Source organism: Plecotus auritus (assembly GCF_963455305.1).
Source record: "Plecotus auritus genome assembly, chromosome: 5".
Lineage (NCBI taxonomy): Eukaryota > Metazoa > Chordata > Mammalia > Chiroptera > Vespertilionidae > Plecotus > Plecotus auritus.
Genome location: NC_137776.1, coordinates 169,931,267 through 169,951,796, shown reverse-complemented (window position 1 = coordinate 169,951,796; position 20,530 = coordinate 169,931,267). Strand labels below are relative to the sequence as shown.

Sequence of the window (20,530 nt, the reverse complement as noted above, 5' to 3'; positions counted from 1 at the left end):
CACCCTGCTGCTGCAGCCACTGCCAGTCACCACAGCCACCAAGGTGTTTTCATCAACACGGACTCCAGTCCCTTCACCATGAAAAAATGACAACTTTCTTTAGGCATTTTCAAGATGTGTCTTTCATAGGATATGACATTACTTTCTTATTTTTTTTTTATCCTCACCTGAGGATATGTTTCCATTGACTTTTAGAAAATGTGGAAGAGAAAGGGAAAGACAGAGAGAAACATCAAAGTGAGAGGAACACTTTGATTGGTTGTCTCCTGCATAAGCCCTGACCTGGGCCCCGGCCAGGGAGGAGCCTGCAACCTAGGTACATGCCCTTGATCAGAATTGAACCCAGACCCTGCGGTCGGCAGGCTGAGGCATTATCCACTGAGTCAAACCGGCTAGGGCAGGGTAAGACATTTCTTAGCTCTCCAGCAGCAGACCTTTGTTTTTTTCTCCAGAAGTGTGGTAGAAAAACCCTAGATCACCTTTTTGGATTCTTATTACCCAAGTTACTAAGAATATTACCAGTGGCATACAGGAAGCTTAGCCAATGAGCAGTCAGAAAAGGTGTTTCCTCTGTAGTTCACACCAATCGCCGGCTGGGCCCTGCCCAGGTCTAAAGCCTCTGGCCAAAGCTTTAGGCCTAGGCAGGGGACCCCCAGCTCCCTCCGATCGCAGGCTCCGCCCCTGCCCAGGCCGAAAGCCTCTGGCCGAGGCTTTCGGCCTTGGGCAAGGGACCCCCAGCTCCTTCCCATCACCGGCTCCGCCCCTGCACAGGCCTGCCCAGGCCTAAAGCCTCTGGCCAAAGCTTTCGGCCTTGGGCAGGGGACCCCCAGCTCCCTCCAATCGCTGGCTCCACCCTTGCCCCCTCAGCTCTGATCGCAAGCTTGGCCCTGCCCAGGAGCCCCCTGGCTCAGGCCCTTCCCAGGCTGCTCAGGGCCCACGCAGGGCTTACCTCAGAGTGACCTGGGTGCCAGGATGTTCCCGGGACCCAGGCGCTGGGCACCTATGTATGCAAATTAACCGCCACCTTTGTTTGGTTAATTTGCATACTCACTCTGATTGGCTATGGGTGTAGCGGAGGTATGGTCAATTTACATGTTTTTCTATTATTAGGTAAGATAATAATCATGAGAGTCATGGTTCCTGTTTTCATGAGACTTAGATTCTAGTTCGGAGTGATGGACACTTCAAAAACTTATTACAAAAATAATCATGAGTGACCCAGCTTGAGGGGACTTGGGAGTGCACCCCTAAGAGCTGAAGAATAAGGAGACAAAGGAGGAGAGGGGAGGTGGTGAGAGAAAGGAAGACCATGTCCTGTCTGCAGGCAGGGGAGATGGCAGCAGAGGTCCGGAGATGAGGACGTTCGGTTATGTGCTGAGATAACACCATTTTAAGTGATCAGGTGGGGGGGGGGGTTGAATCCTGTGCTTTCTGAGTGCAGAATTCATGTTCTCATCTCTGCCATACAATGTGACCAGCTTCAAATCTAAGGTGGCCACTCCACAAAGAGGGTCTAATTCCCCAAGATGATTCTCAATGTTTCCCAATCTCATCTGATCGTAAGAATAGCCCAAGGGAGCTTGTTAAAAAAAAAAAAAAAGTCTCCAGGTCCCACCACTACTGAGAAATCAAATTTTAGCAAATGCCCTAGGTGATTCTTGTGATCAGGCAAGCTTGGGAGATGCTAAGTAAAGGCTTCAGGAAACCTAAAACCCAATACACAGGAGCTTACTTTTAACTGCCAGCTCCTGGATATTTTTAAGAAATAGGCAAAGCTCCTTGAAGTAACTTAGCCTTCCAAGAAGAAAAGGAATTGCGGGGGCGGGGGGGGGCAGATAAAAATCCTCTAGAGATCAATCAGCCAGTCAGTCAAATTAAAATGCTCCCCTTCCTTTCTTCCAGATTTCCTATGGATTTTTACTGTCTCTTATTTTGGATTAAGTAATGTCTTCTCAGTATGGATTATGTGACTTCTGTCAAAACAAAACCCATTCCCACACCTGAAGGCTCAATAACATGCTGCTGATTCGGAGTCATTGCTAATTAAGGAGCTGAGTAGAGTAACCAAAGCTGCAGGTTAATAAGAAACTACAAGCCGCAGCTTTCATCGGGGAGAGGTTACGGATTTATTAGAGTCCAAACACTTAGGTTCAAATCCCAGACTTACCACTCACTAGATGAAACATGGACCAGTTAATGAACCTCTCTGAGCCTCGCTTTCCCCAACGGCAAAGGGAGCTAATAATACCCCCTCTGCAGAGTTATTTCTGAGCCATAAGTGAGATAGTAGAGGTGGTGGCCTAATGCTATCAGGCCTTTAACAAATGTGTGTTAATAAATAAAACAAGAGTGAATTTATAGCCCAACAAGAGGAGTGTGCTAACATGGAACCAACAGCTAATAAGATATATGAAATTAATAAAAAAGATTCACAGGCACAAAGCACTGATTCCACGCCATGTTATGGAAAAACTGGCCCTCCCCAGGATACGATGGATGCAGTTCTCTTGATATGATGTTTGAAAATGTGGGAATGGGAGGGAGTTTAATGTGCCAATTTTTGTTCATAGGCAGTAGATCTCCTGGGAGCTAGAAGAACTGAACCCAGTTTCCAAAAAGTAGAGATTGAGTGTCGAGGTGACACCACTTAAAGGCTGGGGAACAGGGGGAGCAGAGTGGTGGTGTGGGGGTGTGGTGAGTCATTAATAATAATAATGGCATACAATTTAGAAAGTGCTTTAAATAGAGAAGTTTGATAAAGGGTGTGGGGAAGACATCAGGGAAGGACACAAGTCACCAAGCCAGAGTTCAGGGTCATGCAGAGAGCAATATTGAACTGAGAGGCAGAGACCATCCAAAGATGCAGACTGGACTACCCACCTGAGAGTTGCTAGATGAATTAGGTCAGGCCTAAGGGTGCCAGATACCTAGCTTGCAGCCATAACAGGTCCTCCTCTACTACACTCCGAAAGGCCACAAAATCTTTAAGAGGCACTACTGATTATCAGATGTTCATGCAATAGATAAAACTTGACAATCAGTGAAGCTCTACAATTTCCTCAGTAAGAATACATGCTGGCTCACTCATGATTATTTTTGTAATAAGTTTTGAAGTGTCCATCACTCCCAACTAGACTCTAAGTCCCATGAAAGCAGGACCACTGAATAGTATCGTCATCAAGACTTGAGTTCAGACCTTGGTTTTGCATGACCCTGAGCAAGTTCCTTTCTTTGTTTGGAAAACAGGGATAATATTTTTCACTTCAAAGGTCTGCAAGGATTCAATGAGATAATGTGTGAAAAATAGCTAATATAGAGAAAGCACTAGATGCTGTTTGCATCTGCCACTCATAAACAAACAAAAACGTAGACTTTTGTTTTTATTGAAGTCAATCCAACTCCTTTGTTGGGTGTAGAACTTAGAAAGTTGGTTGATAATTTGTTTATGTGGGAAAACAAACTCTGAAGCTAAAGGCTGATTTGCATTTGCATTGGTTTATAAATCTGCCAAATATTCCTGCTGTGGAATCGGGAATCGAGGCATCATGGGAAGAGGCAATAAAGGTTTATGTTAGTAATGGCTTTAAATGTAAAAAAAAAAAAAAAAAAAAAAAAAAAAAAAAAAAAGTACTTTATCCCTCACCTTCTCCTGACAAGCCAAGTCTCTAATTCCCAATCCTTTGTCTCCACAACAGCTCTCAGAGAGAAGCATTCCAAATGTTAAATCCTACTTTTGAAGAGAATTAAATGCACAGTATGAATCCTAGGTTTTTTATCCTATGGAAGTTTTCACACAAGCGCACAGAGAAATATTCAAGGACATGGTCACTGCAGCTTTATAGAGTGGCAAAACACTATAAACAGTTAAATGCTGTCAGTGGGCCCCCAGTTAAGTAAGTGCTAGTCACTTACTACGGAATGTTACGCAGCCCTAAAGAAAGGATGCAGTAAGTCACTATACACTGATATAAATCAATAGCTACGTTACTTGTTAAATGAAGTCAAAGGTGCACAGTAGAGTGTATCACCTGAAAGCATTAGGTAAACAAAAAGGGCTGTGTACACTAGTTCGCCTGTGTAGACATAGCTCTGGAACACACCAAGAGACTGCTCATCGTAGTAGCCTTTGAGGAAGTGAACTACCCAGGATGAGTGAGATACATATTATTCAGTGTTTATACTTTCATTATGTAGATTTTTATCATGTACATGTTAATAAATTTTCAGTCAAGTAAAATTGAGATACATGGCAATAATAAAGAGAATAGTGCCCAGAGTAGTAATAGTCACAATGTATTGGATACCTATACATACTACTTAGCTCTCAATCATCGTCTAGGGCAGGGGTCACTATCCGCTGTTATTCAGCTGAGGAAACTGAGGCTCCAAGTTTGAACGAGTTATTTAATTTAATTTAAATCCACACAGCTAGCAAGGAGCAGAACCTGGATTTGAACCCGGTTTTGACAAACTCCAAATCCTTTTTCCACACTTCACTGTGGCAGATCATGGGCTGTTCCCCAAAATCCTTCTCCTCCTCTTCCTGACACCATAGTAGATGACATTTCCCAGGCCCCCTTGCAGTGATAAAGACTCTCTCCTTGACCAAATTCCAATCAGGCTCCTCTAAACCCTCTTCCCCTAGGTCTCAACCTTTGCACTTCCATATTGGTCTCTGCATTGCCCAGTTTTAGCAAGAATCCCCAATATCTAATCCCCCTCGATATGTAATCAGACTCCTCATCTCCCACCCTGCTTATCACCTCCCTGGCCTGTCTTCAGCAAGAACCCTATCAAATTGGTTTAGCCAGGGCTCCCCTTTACCCCTATGTTTCCTCTTAGGAATTTTCCACCCACTGACCCACCCTGCTCCCTGGCTCTAAATCCCCACTTGTTCTTGGAGTGGAGCCCACTTTCATACCCAGGTCTCTTTCTCCTATTACAACAGCTCCTGAATAAAATGCTTTTGCCACTCCTGTCCACTCTGGTTTCCTCTGTGCCATGTGTCTCAGCTCCCCCCAGTGGAACGTGGGCAGAAGTGCTCTGTGCCGCCTGCAGGATGCAGAGAAACCTCCCGTGTGTGCTCCTCACTCCTTCCTCGACTGCTGCCTGGCTGCTGATGCAGAGACTCCGAGGGATGGCAGAGCCACAAATGGAAAGACCCCAAATCCCCGAACGACACCCCACCAAACTGAGTAACTCCACCCAGGCTGTTCACAAGGGTGAGCCTGCCATTATGTTGAGCCCTCATATGTTGTGTCTCCTTGTCACACAGTTCAGCCTAGTCTAACAAATACACACAGTGAACAAAGAAAACAGATCCTGAGAAGCACAAAATCCCTTGATGTTCAACAGTGTCACTGAGCTTGGGGATACAGCGAGGATTAAGAGAGTCCCTCTCTGCGCCTCAGGAAACTGCCCGAGTATCTAAGCCCTGTCTCTGTGGTCACATCAGACACATTCCAGAGCAAGTCTGTTCACTATTGGTCAGCAAGGGTGTCAGGACAGAAGACAGGCGAGGCTGGGGTGAGGAGGGGGGGGGGTGGTCACTCTCCCAGGTGAGGGCAGGTGAGAGCCCCCTGCTGCAGGTGAGGCCAGCGCAGGCACCTGTCCTCCATTCTTCCAGGTCCCTGCATGAGCACCTGCTCTAGGCCAGGCACTAGACACACGCACACACACACACGCGGAACCCCATCACTGTCCTCAAACTGCTCAGGGTTTGGTACCCCTACAAATCACTGTCTCCCATGAAAAGCAATATGTACAGAGGGATGGACCAAGTGCCATGAGGACAAAGAGGGAGAAGCCACTGCTACCGTGGGGAGGGCAAGGCTTCATGGTGAGGCTCATAACTGACTGGACATTGAAGTGGGGCTCCAAGTTCAGCATTCAGGGAGTGGGGAGGGGGAACAAAAGCTATTCCAGGCTGAGAGATAGGTGTGAGCAAAGGATGGAGGCACCAAACTAACCAGGCTGTTAGGACAGAGCATAACCGGGGGGTGCGAGGGGGTGAGGAAACCTGGCAGGAGTGAGGCTAACTGGGGAGAGTCTAAGGGCCTTCAATGCTTTGCTGGGATGCAACCAAGGATTGTGAATGTAAGCCCATAACCCTCAGTCTGTACCCCCAGCAGAGGCACCTTGTCCCTCCGGCTCTTGCAGACAAGGCTGTCTTCCAACACCTCCTTACTAGTAAATGTGACACCAAGTAGGAATCACAACTAATTCTCCATCACCTCGCTCATTACTGTCAAGGAGGGCAGACAAGTTCTCTGAGGGGCAGAGAAGCAGAGGAGAGGGGAGGCGGACAAGAGGGAAAGGATTGAGAGGGTGAAGGTCAGCGTCACTTGCTGCTCAGAGTGGTAAGGACATGTCAGCCTCCGCTAAAGACTGCCCTGTATGTAGCATGTGCAGCACCCCGCCAGGACCAGGGGCAGACAGATGAGCTCCTGCCTTCGGGGAGTGTTCACTCTAAACTGGCACAGGCTGCCGACCTCCACACCGTTCATCCTTTGCACAACAATCAATCATGGTTTGTCTCCTAGAGAGAACTGAGTGCACAGGGGGAGGCAGCGTGGTGCAGGGAAAGAGCAGGCACTGTGAGGGCGGACCCAGGGTTGAGATGCTAGTTCCACCTCGATGGCCAGTGTCCCGGGCACTCGGCTTCCTCACCTACAGAACGCACAGCACCTTCTCCACAAGCACTAAGTAAGAAAAAAATGCAAAAGCTCCTAACCTGTGTGCCTGGCTCAGCTGGGACCCCATGATGGTTTGTTCCCTTCCCTCCCCTTTGGAGGAGGGCCATGCATGTGAATGGCCTCTTTATGCTTTTGTTTCCACACTGTCTGAATATGATTTAACTCTGCATCTTCCTCCTCAATGAAGTTGAAATATATCATTGGTTATGTAATGGCCCATCAAGCAATGAGGCCTTTATTAAATAGCAGTGTGATACCCAGGCAATGAGAATGCCAATGGCCCACAAATCTCTCCCCACTGCTTTGGTGAGGACAGCTTTCAGCTCCCCCCTGGACCTCCATCTCTTTCTGCCTGGAAGGAGGCTAAGGGAAGGATGCACCATGATCTGAAGGGACACATTCGGTGGCTGGAAGAGAGAGTCCCCTCCCTCATCAGAAAGTAGGAGAGCTATCCCTGGGGAGAAGAGACACCAGGAGCCAATTCTCTCCCCAGCACTGCCAACCTGCCTGGCAACATGGGACAAGGAGACTGCACTTGACTTGGCATCGCCGAAGACCTGGGTTTGAGTCCTCATCTGTAAGGTAGGGCTAATGATATAAACACGACTTGCATCAGAGGGGTGGTGGAAGGTTCCCCTGCCAGAAGCTGGAAATTGACCAGGAAGCCACTGTCTTTGCCCTCAGGGTTTTCTCTACTTCCAGTTAACCACCCAACCCCTAAACACACCTTCCACACCACAGCCAGAGGGTTCTGTCCAATATACAAATGTGACTTTTGTTACACACACACCTATTCAAAAACCTTCCAATGGCTCCCCCAACCTATAAGCCTTGGCTCCTGCCTACCTCTCAGGTCCAGTCATTCATCGCTCTCCCTTCCTCAAATTCTGTATTCCAGCCAGATAAATGTTTGCAGTCCCCCCAATTCCTTGTGCTCTAGCATGCCAACATGCTGATCCCTGTCTGAATACTTGTCCTGTTTCCACCCCCCAGAAACCTTGCTCGCCCCTCTCTTCCATCCAGACTCAGCTGAGAGGCCCCTGCTATAGGAGGCCCTCACTGAGCCAGAATCTGAGTCAGCTGTTCTCCATCTCTCTTTAACACTGCTCTTCCTCCACTAGAGTGTGATAACTAGACAGTGAGCTCCCTGATTCACTCTTGGGGTCATTTCTTTGTTTGCCCTGTGCTCTGTGGAGTCCATGGCACAAAATAAGAGTTCAGGAAATGTCTGAGGAATGAATAAAAAAATCATTCAGCCAATATCTGTCAAAAGCTTATAATATAAGATGCCAGGCATTGTGCACTGGAGTGTAAGGATTCAATAATAAACAAGACAGATGTGGCTCTTGCACTAGTTAAATTTAAAATTTGATGGGAAAAAGGCCAGCTGGGGTGGTTCAGTGGTTGAGCGAGGACCTATGAACCAGGATGTCATAGTTCGATTCCCAGTCAGGGCACAAGCCTGGGTTGCGGGTTCAATCCCCAGTGTGGGGTGTGCAGGAGGCAGCTGATCAATGATTCTCATCATTGATGTTTCTATCTCTCTCTCCCTCTCCCTTCCTCTCTGAAATCAATAAAAAAATATTTTTAAAAAATAAAATAAAGAAAAAAATTTAAACTATAACAGGGAAAGAAAGAAAATTAAACAAGCTATAACAATAAAGCTGATTCATGCTATGATAACAGAGACCTAAAGACAGAGGAAGGTGTAGGCAAGAGGAGAGAGCATCACAGTCTTATTAAAAGTATAAACACCTCTCCAATCTGGAACTCAGCTACCTCACTTATTCAGAGAGTAGCTGGAATCTAGAAAGAAGGTTTAGAGGCTACTTGACAGCCAAATATGTCAAAAGATGATGCTCTTTACTCAGTTCTCACACACACACAAGCCTTTGACCTTGTCTTGCCTCCCTCTGTCTCCCACCACATTGTATACACACTGCTAGTAGAACTCAGCATCTCACATTAGAATCACCAGCTATGTCTACCCTGCTAGCCTGGGGCCTGTAAGGCCACCATGTTTGGCTTTTTAGGTCATGCAGAAGGGTGCCATGATGCTGTCCACAGACAGACATCTTTAATGTTTTGAACACTTTTCATATTTTATAATTGTACTAGAGGCCCGGTGCACGAAATTCGTGCACTGGGGGTGGGGGTGTCCCTCAGCCCAGCCTGCACCTTCTCCAATCAGGGACCCCTCGAGGAATGTCCGACTGCCCGTTTAGGCCCGATCCCGGATGGATCAGGCCTAAACGGGCAGTTGGACATCCCTCTCACAATCCAGGACTGCTGGCTCCCAACTGCTCGCCTGCCTGCCTTCCTGATTGCCCCTAACTGTTTCTGCCTGCCAGCCTGATCACCCCCTAGCCACTCCCCTGCCAGCCTGATTGATGCCTAACTGCTCCCCTGCCAGCCTGTTTGCCCCTAACTGCCCTCTCCTGCAGGCCTGGTCAACCCTAACTGCTCTCCCCTGCAGGCTTGGGTCCCTCCCAACTGCCTTTCCCTGCAGGCCTGGTCGCCCCCAACTTCCCTCCTCTGCCGGCTTGGTCACCCCTAACTGCCCTCCCCTGCAGGCTTGATTGCCCCCAATTGCCCCTCCCTTGCAGGCCTGGTCCCTCCCAACTGCCCTCCCCTGCAGGCCTGGTCCCTCCCAACTGCCCTCCCTTGCAGGCCTGGTCCCTCCCAACTGCCCTCCCCTGCTGGCCTGATCACCCACAACTGCCCTCCCTTGCAGGCCTGGTCCCTCCCAACTGCCCTCCCTTGCAGGCCTGGTCCCTCCCAACTGCCCTCCCCTGCTGGCCTGATCACCCACAACTGCCCTCCCTTGCAGGCCTGGTCCCTCCCAACTGCCCTACCCTGCTGGCCATCTTGTGGTGGCCATCTTGTGTCCACCTGGGGGCAGGATCTTTGACCACATGGGGGCAGCCATCTTGTGTGTTGGAGTGATGCTCAATCTGCATATTACTCTTTTATTAGATAGGATAGAGGCCTGGTGCACGGGTGGGGACCAGATGGTTTGCCCTGAAGGGTGTCCCAGATCAGGGTGGGGGTTCACTTGGGGCATGGGGTGGGCTGGGCGAGGGGCCTGTGGTGGTTTGCAGGCTGGCCACGCCCCCTGGCGACCCAAGCAGAGGCCCTGGTATCTGGGGTTTATTTATCTTCTACAATTGAAACTTTGAAGCCTGGAGCAGAGCCAAGCCTTCTGCTTGCTCCATGGCAGCAGCCATTTCTGTTGGGGATTTATGTATCTTCTATAATTGAAACTTTTTAGCCTTAAGCGAAGGCCTGGGCCGGCCAGGGTGTGCGGAAAGCTTGGCTTCCTCCATCGCCGGGGGCAACCCTAGCCTCCTACTCTTTCCAGCTCAGTGGCTGCCGCCATTTCTGTTTGGGTTTATGTATCTTCTATCATTGAAACTTTGTTGCCTTGAGTGGAGGCCTAGGCCGGCAAGGGCAGGCGGAAAGCTTGGCTTCCTCCATTGCCAGGGAAACCCAAGCCTCCCTCCTGCTCTCTGTGGCCGTAGCCATCTTGGTTGGGTTTATTTGCATATTTGCTCCTGATTGGCTGGTGGGCGTGGCTGGTGGGTGTAGTGGAGTGATGGTTAATTTGCATATTACTCTTTTATTAGATAGGATTTTTTACTCTACTACAAATGGATTATTCATAACAAATATTAGTAATATGTAATTTTACATATTATCATAATGAAAGTACTTGTTGATTTAAGCAGGGAATTCAGAAATATTCTGGTTGGGTAAATAAACATCAGATGATTTGGACAATTTTGTATTTATGATGAGAATTTTCTGGCACACGGTAGTCAAGTGTCTTATTTTAACAAGACAATATATTTATGTTCTCCTTTGACAAGCTGGATTACCAAAGACTTTGTAGGTCCAGTAATATCTAAAATAGATCATGTTTCTAAATAAGATCTGCTATTACATCTGATGTATAATTGGTGAGTTCTTTTAACTTTTTCTTAAAAATCCTTCATTGTATTAGTACACTAGATAAATGTGAAGTTTCATATTGGGGTTCAATCATCTGATGTTTACTATGCCAGAATATTTCTGAATTTCAAGTTTAACATCAATAAGAACTTCATTCTACCATGTAAATATTATTCAATAGCTAGTATTCATTTCTCACTAATAATCCACTTGCTATAACAAATCCGTTTTGAGGTATAAATAATATATTGACTAATTTAATATTTTTCTCCATAAGGAGCAGGGGCACCTTTTTCTAATTCACACAAAAGGACAGTATGGGATAGAAGTGGCCCTGGTTCAGGACAGGAATGGTGTCTGATTGTGTCTTTACTAACAGTGCCTTGCACAGGGCTTGGGGCACAGTAGACATTCAGCATATATCTGTTGAATAATGAAAACCTTTCAAAGCCTCAGAACTTAAGATCATATCTGCATGCTTTAGTCACTGTACTTTCCAGAAATACTTCTGCACATAGTGCTGCATGAACTCTTCAAACAACAATCCTTAGTGACCGGCTGACGCTTATTAAACTGCCACCCAAGGGGGACCATTTGCCTCCTCCTTTATGCCCTGCACACAGCCCTTTTTCCAAGAAAACTGTCTTAGGAGTAAGAAGTTTTCACAGTTAGAACATACCATTAGAGGAACATCGTTGCAACCTACCTAGAGAGTCATAGTTTCGTAATTTCAAAGAAAATGTCATAAAAATCCAGTAAGAGGATAAGGATTTGTGTAGGTAGTTTCACACTGAGCCTAAGATTCCTTAAGAAAGGAACAAGTGCACAGGCTAAAGAAAACTATGTTATCATGGAAAGTAAACCCGGCCAAAACCCAAAGATTACAAACAGCTGGCTCTCTATTTCTGGCTTGAACTCTGCAATGCCAAAGATAGGATGAGTTTGCTGCCTGGAATATATGAAGGAAGTCTAAAGAAGCTTAGGGCCAGATGCTAATAAAAAAAATCCAATCGAGTCTTTATGTACCAGAACTTGACATGATTATATCTTTTTAAGCTGGCAACAAACAACCCATGAAGTCTGATTACTGGTATATGATGTCCATCTTTATATATAAAAGCCTAAGCGACCGTCCGACCATTTGACCAATAGCTATGATGGGCACTGACCACCAGGGGACAGATGCTCAATGCACAGGCATGGAAACACGGAACAGACTGATGAATCTCAGAGGGAAGCAGGAAGGGGGAAGGTGATAAGAGATTAACCAAAGATCTTATATACATACTAGAGGCCTAGTGCATGGGTTCATGCACCGGAGGAGTCCCTCGGCCTGGCTTGTGGGGATCAGGCCGAAACCGGCAGTCTGACATCCCCCAAGGGGTCTCAGATTGTGAAAGGGCACAGGCCAGGCTGAGGGACCCCACCGGTGCATGAATCCATGCACTGGGCCTCTAGTTATATAGGTAAAGAAACTGAGGCTCACAATAAAATTGGCCTAATATTAAATTGGCTACAAATCCCAAGCTTTTATCCACCACGCTATACTACATCTCAGGTGGTAGAAAGAATTATATGGAGCCCTCATAAGAAGCATAAACTTTATTCTTTAGGCAAATATTCAAGTTAACCCCCACAAAAACAAAACAAGTAGCTGTTACAGTTACCACTACTTTATGCCACCAGGACAAGATTCCATTAGACACAGGTAACCAAGGAGCCTATCTACACTAATAAAAGAGAAAGATGCAAATTGACTGTACCTTCGTGACACCCACCAGCCAATCAGGAGTGAGATGCAAATTAACCCAACAAAGATGGCGGGTTAATTTGCCATGGCAACGACACAGGCATTCCGCACCACCCCAGCCGCTCTGGGCCTCTGGGCAGCATGGGAAGTGGGAAGGCGGAAAGGCGGCTCCGGGCCGGAGCAAAGGCGGTGCCAGCAGCCAGGGGAAGGAAGGCCCATTCTTGCACGAATCTTTGTGCATCAGGCCTATAGTCTATAATAATAAAAGAGTAATATGCTAATTAGACCAGACGTCATTCCAGACATCCTTCCTGACAAAGCCGGGCAGACGGGGAAAGCCAGCCCGGGTCCTGGGTGCCTGCAGGTGGCCAGAGGGAAGCCAGCCCGGGTCCTGGGTGCTAGAGGGAAGCTGGTGCCGGCAGCCAGGGGAAGGAAGGCCTACTCTTGCACAAATTTCGTGCATCAGGCCTCTAGTATACCAATAACAGGCAATAGTGCAATGCAGAATTAACAGGGTGCACTGGACTAATTTGAGTTTCTAAGCATATTTGCAATTACAACCTAGAAGACAAGAATTCTTCAATGATGAGAACTGGGTAAGCATGTAGCATTTTTTCAACAGCTTTATTGAAATACTAGAGGCCCAGTGCACAACATTCATGCACTGGGTGGGGGGGACGGTCCCCTCAGTCCGGGACCCCTCAAGGGTTGTCCGCCTGCCACAGGGAGCGGGCCTAAGCTGGCAGGTGGATATCCCCCGAGGGGTCCTTAGCGCTGCCACAGAGGCGGGAGAGGCTGCCACCACCGCTGCTGCACTCGCCAGCCGTGCCCGGCGGCGCTCTACCTGTGGGAGCACACTGACCACCAGGGGGCAGCTCCTGCGTTGAGCGTCTGGCCCCCTGGTGGTCAGTGTGCATCACAGTAACCGGTCATTCCACTGTTCGGTCGATTTGCGTATTAGGGTTTTATTATATAGGATACTTCACATACCACACAATTCACTTATTGAAAGTGTACAGTTCAATGGTTTTTAGTATAGCTACAGAGTAGTCCTTGGCACGGATATTCAGATTCTCCTCTTACACCCTCAGGGGAGGACAGCACAGCCCAGCCCCCCCCTGAAGTTAGCCAAGCTTTGATGAATAAGATGTGACTAGTCACTTCTGGATAGAAGTCTTAAAAGCCACAATTTCCCATGTTCCCTTCCCTCAGTGACTTATTGTGATGAGCTGGAAGCGTGGATCTCTGAATAACCAAGATGGATGAGAACCCCGTCCCCCACCACCACCCCCAACCCACACTGAACCCTTAAGTGTGAGCAAGCTATAAACTTTTGTTGTTAAGCCACTCATATTTTGTGGTTGCTTGTTACCATAGCCCAATTTAGTTATGCTGATATGTACAGGAATTAGAAAAAAATCTGAAAAGAAACATACCAAACTGTAATCCTGGTGTTGCCTCCAAGGAGAAATGGTGGGGAAGAAGGGAGGGGACCAGAGAGTGGGGAGGAGGGATTTTTGTTTTTTATTTTATATACTTGTGAACTGTATATGTTTTTATAAGCACATATTGTTTTGGAAAATTGAACAAAGGAATTTGTAAATAACCTCAGACATCCAGAAAGTTTTCCAATGTTGCTTTCTTAAATTCCAACAATTCATAGTTCCAACACAAAGAGAAATAAAATCTCCCTACCAGCATAAAGAGCAAATATGGAAGCTAGCCTTCATAAGAGTCCTAGGCAGAGGACTGAAGGAATTCCTAGAAAAGTAACACCACACCTGGGGATGATGGCATGGGCCGGGGTGGGGGGGAGGGGGAGGGCCGGACCGCCCTCTTCTCCCAGCTCCATTAAGGATGAGAAGGCTTTATTCAGATGACACAGAAGCAGATGGGAGAAGAGAAGGCGCCATCAGAAATGCCTGCTAAGGGCTTAAGAGGCATTTATAAAAATTACTAGACAATGGTTCAAACACACCCAGGGAAACAAATGTGTACACAAACAGCAGCTAAGACAGCAAGGCACGAGGTGATGTGATGCAGAAGGAGAGGTGTCAGTCCATCTGGAATAGAGAAACATGGTCACTGTCCTCATGGTTCGGAGTCTCTGAAACAAAGAGCTCACACAGTAATACGTAGATCTTGGGACAGGGCTTGTGCATCGGGCCTCTAGTATACCTTTACAACAAAGGTCCCTCTAGCAAAACTCTCATCCACATTAGCCGGTGTCCATGGCACCACTGTGCACATATACACAACCTACATCTCCAGGGAGGGCACCTCACAGTGACAGTGGCATCTATTCTCTGAGGCGCCTTCTCCCTAAGGTTTTCTTTAATGAGTGTGTCAAAATCACAAAAGAATATACAGGAGATGAAGAGAGAGGCTCACATGACTGGAAGTGGACCATACAATTTTGTAAATATTTCTTGATCATCTACCACGAGCCAGAAACCATCCCTCTCTTTCATGTTGTAACTTCAGTGGTGACCCTGTAAACATGATTTTCCTATTCTACAATAAACTTACATCTTATCTCCAAGTTCACAGAGCTAACATATGCGATTTTTCCTTTCAAACAAATTTTGAGGCTATGGGCACAGTTGAATTAGACCTGACCAGAGTGGACATGACTGAAATGGAATCATCAGCTGGCATGATTCACGTGGGACTGAGAGTGGGCAAGGGAAGCCCGGGCTGCACGTGGCAAGAACCTGTGATCACATCCAGGCAGAAGTGCGAGCTTCTTGGTACAGCCTTTCAGTGTCCTCTGTGATCCGGCTCCTTCTCCCTCCCTCTCCACTCTCCCACATGCTCCCTAAGCTGCCAGCGTCCCATCCTACATATAAAACCTGATCTGTACTCCTTGCTTTTGTTCCTACTCTGTATGAAATGCCCTTAACCCACTCAACTCTCAGACTAGATTGTAACAGTCTGGGGTATGTCTGTCCCTGGACTAGATTGCACTGGGCACTGCTGGAGGGCAAGGAATGAATCCCAGTCACATCTGTATCTGCAACCCCTAAGCCAGGTCTGCAGACAGAGAGCCAGAAGGGAGCAGGGGGAAAAGACAGAACTGACAGCTGGCTTCAAATGAAATACCTTTTTCAAATGCTGGCTCTGCCACTTACCAGCTGTGTGACCTTAGATAAGTTAACCTCTGTGCACTTCAACTTCCTCCTCTGTAAGAGGGAGACAATCAGGCATTTACTATATTGGGGTGTTGGGAGAATGAAATCATTATGTGCATGTAAAACGCTCAGAAAAGTGTCTGACAGGGTAAGAGCTATATAAGGGTTTGTTATGGTTGTTGTTAAATGAACGTGGAATGAAGAAAAGTAAAGGAGGGAGAGAGATTGTGCCCTGTAGCAGAGCAAATGTGGGAATTCACATGCTGACTGGGTGCTGCCCTGCTAAGGGGACTGTGTCATGTAGCCCCTCACTATGCACTCAAAAGAGGAGACAGAACTTTCACCCTGGTTGGTATTTATGACCTTATTTCTTGCCTGGGCTACCCACCCACCACCTGCCAAAGCCGGCCAGCTGGGCACCTCAAATCCTGCAGCAGTAGCACAGTATGTCATGCAAGGGACACTGGCTCAATTCCTTGCACAGCAGCCCCCAGTAGATGTTCCTGCTGCTAGAATGTCAGTCCTGAGTGTTAGAGATGATCTTGTCCAACATCGCCCTGTAACAGATGGGACACCGAGGCCTGGAGAGCTCGTGTGCTGGCACTTTGTTAGGACCTGGTTTACATACAGGTTACCTATCATGAAGCCAACTTTGTAGCCGGTACTAAGAATGCCATAATCCGGGTTTAAAGCTGGAAGAAACTTTAAAGCTTACCTAGTCTGGCACTTTTCAAACTCCACATTCTAGGTTCAGATGAGATATGGGCTCCTTTGCAAGTATTTCATTCAATCATTTGGTGAGTACTCATTGAACACCCTCAATGTGCTGGGCACTAGGGACGTGAGTCAGACACCACCCGTCCTCAGAATCTCAGGGACTAAGAGGAGACAATGGCATTAAGTAAATAATCACATATCTAATAGTAAAATCTTAGTGTGAGTGAATTATGGTATAAAATATACTAAAATGAGCATCCCTACTCATGCTGGGGGAAACGGGGCAGTTACCAGTAGTGCCCTGGAAACTGCCCACCCCACTGGCTTCACCATTGTAAGGGTCTCAGGTAGAATAACACCACCATTATGTGGTTGCAGCAGTAGAGAGACCAGAAACCAATGAACCAGTTCAACCCACATCCATCCGACTGATAGGCAAACTGAGGCCTAAAACATTTAATGCACTTGCCAAGACATCACAGCCAGTTAATGGAAGAAACGTAAAATTCTGTAGTGATTCACATAGCCTTCCAAAAAAAGGACCAAATCCCACAGTGTGGCACACTATCTGATCCCTGCCATTTCTCCAACCTCATCTCTCACTATTGTGCCACCCACTCAATATCCAGCCATAATGAACCTCAAATACACCTCTGCTTTGCCCAAACACTCCCTCTACCAGGGATCGGAGTCGACAGTCCTTAAATAATGCCTACTCCTTTCAGCAATCAGAACTCAGCTCCCATCTCTCTCCACCAGGAAGCCCTCCCTGAGTGGCCCTCCTCCACCTCCCACAACACATACAACTTTACATAAAGAGAGAGAAACACGTATCACATGACATATTCATTCATTCAATAAAGTTTTATTGAGCACCTTCTATGTGCCAAGCAGCTGAGGTAAATAAAATAAAACACCTGCCCTCATGGAGCTTACATTCTAATGAGGGAAACAGACAATAAACAAACAGTACATAATACAGTGTCAGGTAGAGTTTAGTTCTATGGAAAAAAAAATAAATAAAGAGGGATCAGCACGCAAGGCCTATCTGAGGAAGTGGCATTTGATCAGAGATCTGAAGTGACAGAGTCAGACATACACCTAATTGGGAAAAGAGGGTTTCAGGAAGCAGAAGCAAAGACCCTGTGATTACTGCAGTGGTTTCTTCATTGTGTTTTATCCCTTGCTGAACTTTAAGATCCTTGAGGGCAAGAGTATCTTACATCTTAAGCATCTCAGGGCCCAGCATCCACCGTGAACACTTACGGAATGAGAGAACGAACCAGGGCTGGCATGTATGCCTGTTGATTTCTGAGTCCATCTGGCTCTGTCTCTCAAGATCTAGCCAGCTACACATCTCTCTCCCACGGGGCTAAGCTACGCACAGGCCCTGCTTGGGCCAATCAGTTTGCCTGGCACTGTGGCCTGGTTTCAGTCCCTGGAGTCTCTCTCCATCAGGACTCTGGCACTGATGAGTTCTCTAATTTTATCTTGTTCTGGTCCTCAGATCTCTGGTGTGAACCTGGGACCCTGTCCAGAACCGGGAGTCCTCCCTCACTTTCTCCAGGTGTCCTAGGTTTGAAACTCCTCCCCTCAAGCCCCAAGGCTGAGGACCCTGACACCTGGAGTTATTCCCCAATGGCTAACCTCTACTTACCTGGAAGTCTGCCCTGCCTGATTCTTAACTTCCCTCCACATTACATGACTCCTTCCTCCTGGGACATCAAACCTGTGACCTCATCAATCCTTTCTGTGGCCGTCTCTATGCATGTTGCAACTTCATAACTGTTCCTGGACATCTACCACAGCCACGGCTCAGGGCTAAGTCCCTGAGTCCTCAAGCTGCCTGTGGCAGATCCTGTCCCATCAGCAGGCCATGTGGGCCTAAGTCTTCAGACTCGACTACCCTAAATCGCAATCCTCACACACATGAAAGCAAGTTAAATAGTCTTAGAAGCTGCAAATAAAGTCAAATGACTTTATCCACTAAGCCAACTGCAACAGACATGTCTGGATGACATTGGTGCTTCATCCCAGCCTCCACGGGGTCAAAAATGGGTTCAGGAACAAACAACCCATTCCTTCATTCACCCTTTCATCTACCACTGACTGAAACCTGCTGCATGCCAAGCCCTGGAACATAAAATACAGTGCCTACACTGAGGACGATGAGGATGATGGCGGTGGTGGTGGTGGGGATGGTCATAATGGTGATGGAGGAAGAGAGAGAGTATGGTATTTATTGCACACTTGTGCTATGCTACAATATTCTAATACCTACAAAACTGTGAGATAGTTATTATTAGCCTCACTTTACAGAGGACGAAATAGGCTTAAAAGGCAAAGCAACTTGCTCAAGGTCACATGGCTAAGCAGCGGGGTATGATGAGAACTCAGGTCTGTCTGCCTACAAAGTACAAACTGTTCCACTGCGCAAAAGTCACACAGTAAGGGCCACACAAATATAACTTAATTGAAAAAGCGAAAGAGAGAGGGTCCCAGGTCTCCGGGACTCACAAGCTAGTGGAGGAGCCAGACATATAAACTAATATCTACAAAGTGGGGGGACAGGTGCTGAGCGCTGGGGACGAGAGCTGTAGGGGAGCCAGAGGCAGGGGCGGCTAACTGGGCCTGGGGGCTGACAGTCTCTGGGAGTGGCTGGAGAGCGGCGCCCACCCCTGGCCCGGGCCGCCGGCTCCCGCGGGCTCGTCCCTTCCACCCCCGCCCACCCCCGCCCCCGCCCCGGCCCCCGCCCCGGCCCACGCGCGCGGCCGCCTCACCTCCTTCCACTGGAGCTGACGGATGCTGATCTTCAAAGCGTCCAGCGAGGTCCTGGCCTTGGAGCTGTCCACGGTGACTGGCCGCACGGAGTAGTACTCGTCCGACCGGCGGCCCGGGCTCCGCTTGCCGCTTCGGCCCTTGCTCCTGGGCTTCCCGAGCGGCCCGAGGCCCCGCGCGGGCGCCGGCTTCGGCCTGAACCCGGGCGGCGTGGACGGCGGCCGCCGGAGGAGACGGGCGTCGCCCTCCTCGGCCGCACGGGTCTGCGCCGGGGCCCGGGCCGAGGCCCGCTCCTCCCTCGCCTTGCGCTCCGGCTCCCCGGACGCGCCAGGGTCCACGCGGACTGGCCCCGCCGCCGCCGCCTCCTCCCATCCGGCCACCAGCTCCCTCTCGGAGCCGCCCTGCTGCATGGCGCTCAGGGCCGGTGCCAGCGCCACTGCCACCGCCGCCGCCGCCGCTCTGCCGCCCCGGGCCGCGACCAAACTGCCGCCGCCGCCACCGCTGCCACGCGCTCCCCGCCTGAGCCCGTTGCCATGATCGCTCAGGCTCGGGTTGACAGGGGCAGTCGACGCCTCTGGACGGCGCGTGGGGAGGGACAATCGCCGCCGTCCTAGCCTCTGCGACCTCACAGGCGGTGGTACCACGTGACCAGGCCGGTCACAGAGGCGGCGACGGCCATCTTGGAAGAGGGCAGAGCGGGGAGGGGGGGGCGGGGGGCAGGGAAAGGGAGGAGCGGCGCCCGCCCGCCCGCCCAGGGCGCAGTGCTCAGAGGGGCTGGAGGTGACATGCAGGGTAGAAAAGTGTTGGGCACCAGTGCGGCTCCTGAGCCTGGGCCTGGGGAGCAGAGACAAAGCTCCCCAACAAGAGGCCCCACCCCCCACCCACGCCCTGGGACAACTGCCAGTCCGAAGGAGGAGGCATAGCCTCTCCATTGTGAGGAACTGCACCATCAGCCCGATGATGGACATGACAAGTCCAGGCCCTGAGGGAGAGCTTTCGTGTGAAGAAACACTTGCTGCTCCTGGGAGAGCCCCCATCCAGAGAAGGGGAGCCCCCTTTCCTGGGGTCGGAGAGCTCCCTAAGAGATGGGGAAGCCATGGAGAAGCCCTACAGATTCCCTCTCAAGCTGAGGACATTAACCACTACTTTTCCTATTATGTCGGGTTTTGTGGTAAAATAAACAACAAAAAAAGTTATCTTTTGAACCATTTTTAGGTGTACAGTTCAATAGCATTAAGTACATTCACATCGCTGTGCAACAGCCATCACCAACATCAATTTCCAGAACTTTTGCTTCTTAAATTAAAACCCTATACCCATTAAACCCTGACTCCTCATTCTCCATCCCCCAGCTCCTGGCAACCGCTGCTCTGCTTTCTGTCTATGAATGTGACCCCTGTAGGTACCTCCTATAAGTGGAACCATACAGTGTTTGTCCTTCTGTGACCAGCTTGTTTCACCCAGAATAATGCCTTCACAGACCACCCATGCTGTAGCATGTCTCACAA

General features: G+C 48.6%; 1 protein-coding gene across 1 annotated transcript in view; it reads right to left on the bottom strand.

Annotated features, from left to right (window-relative positions):
* The window catches only part of TTLL11 (tubulin tyrosine ligase like 11), a gene marked incomplete at its 5' end in the record, with an annotated part of 196,961 nt that extends 177,260 nt beyond the window's left edge, over positions 1 to 19,701 (bottom strand). The window contains 2 exon segments of the mRNA XM_080669649.1: positions 19,025 to 19,662; positions 19,665 to 19,701. Coding sequence (XP_080525775.1) covers positions 19,025 to 19,662; positions 19,665 to 19,701 — 675 coding nt within the window.
* Positions 19,702 to 20,530: the final 829 nt, after the last annotated feature.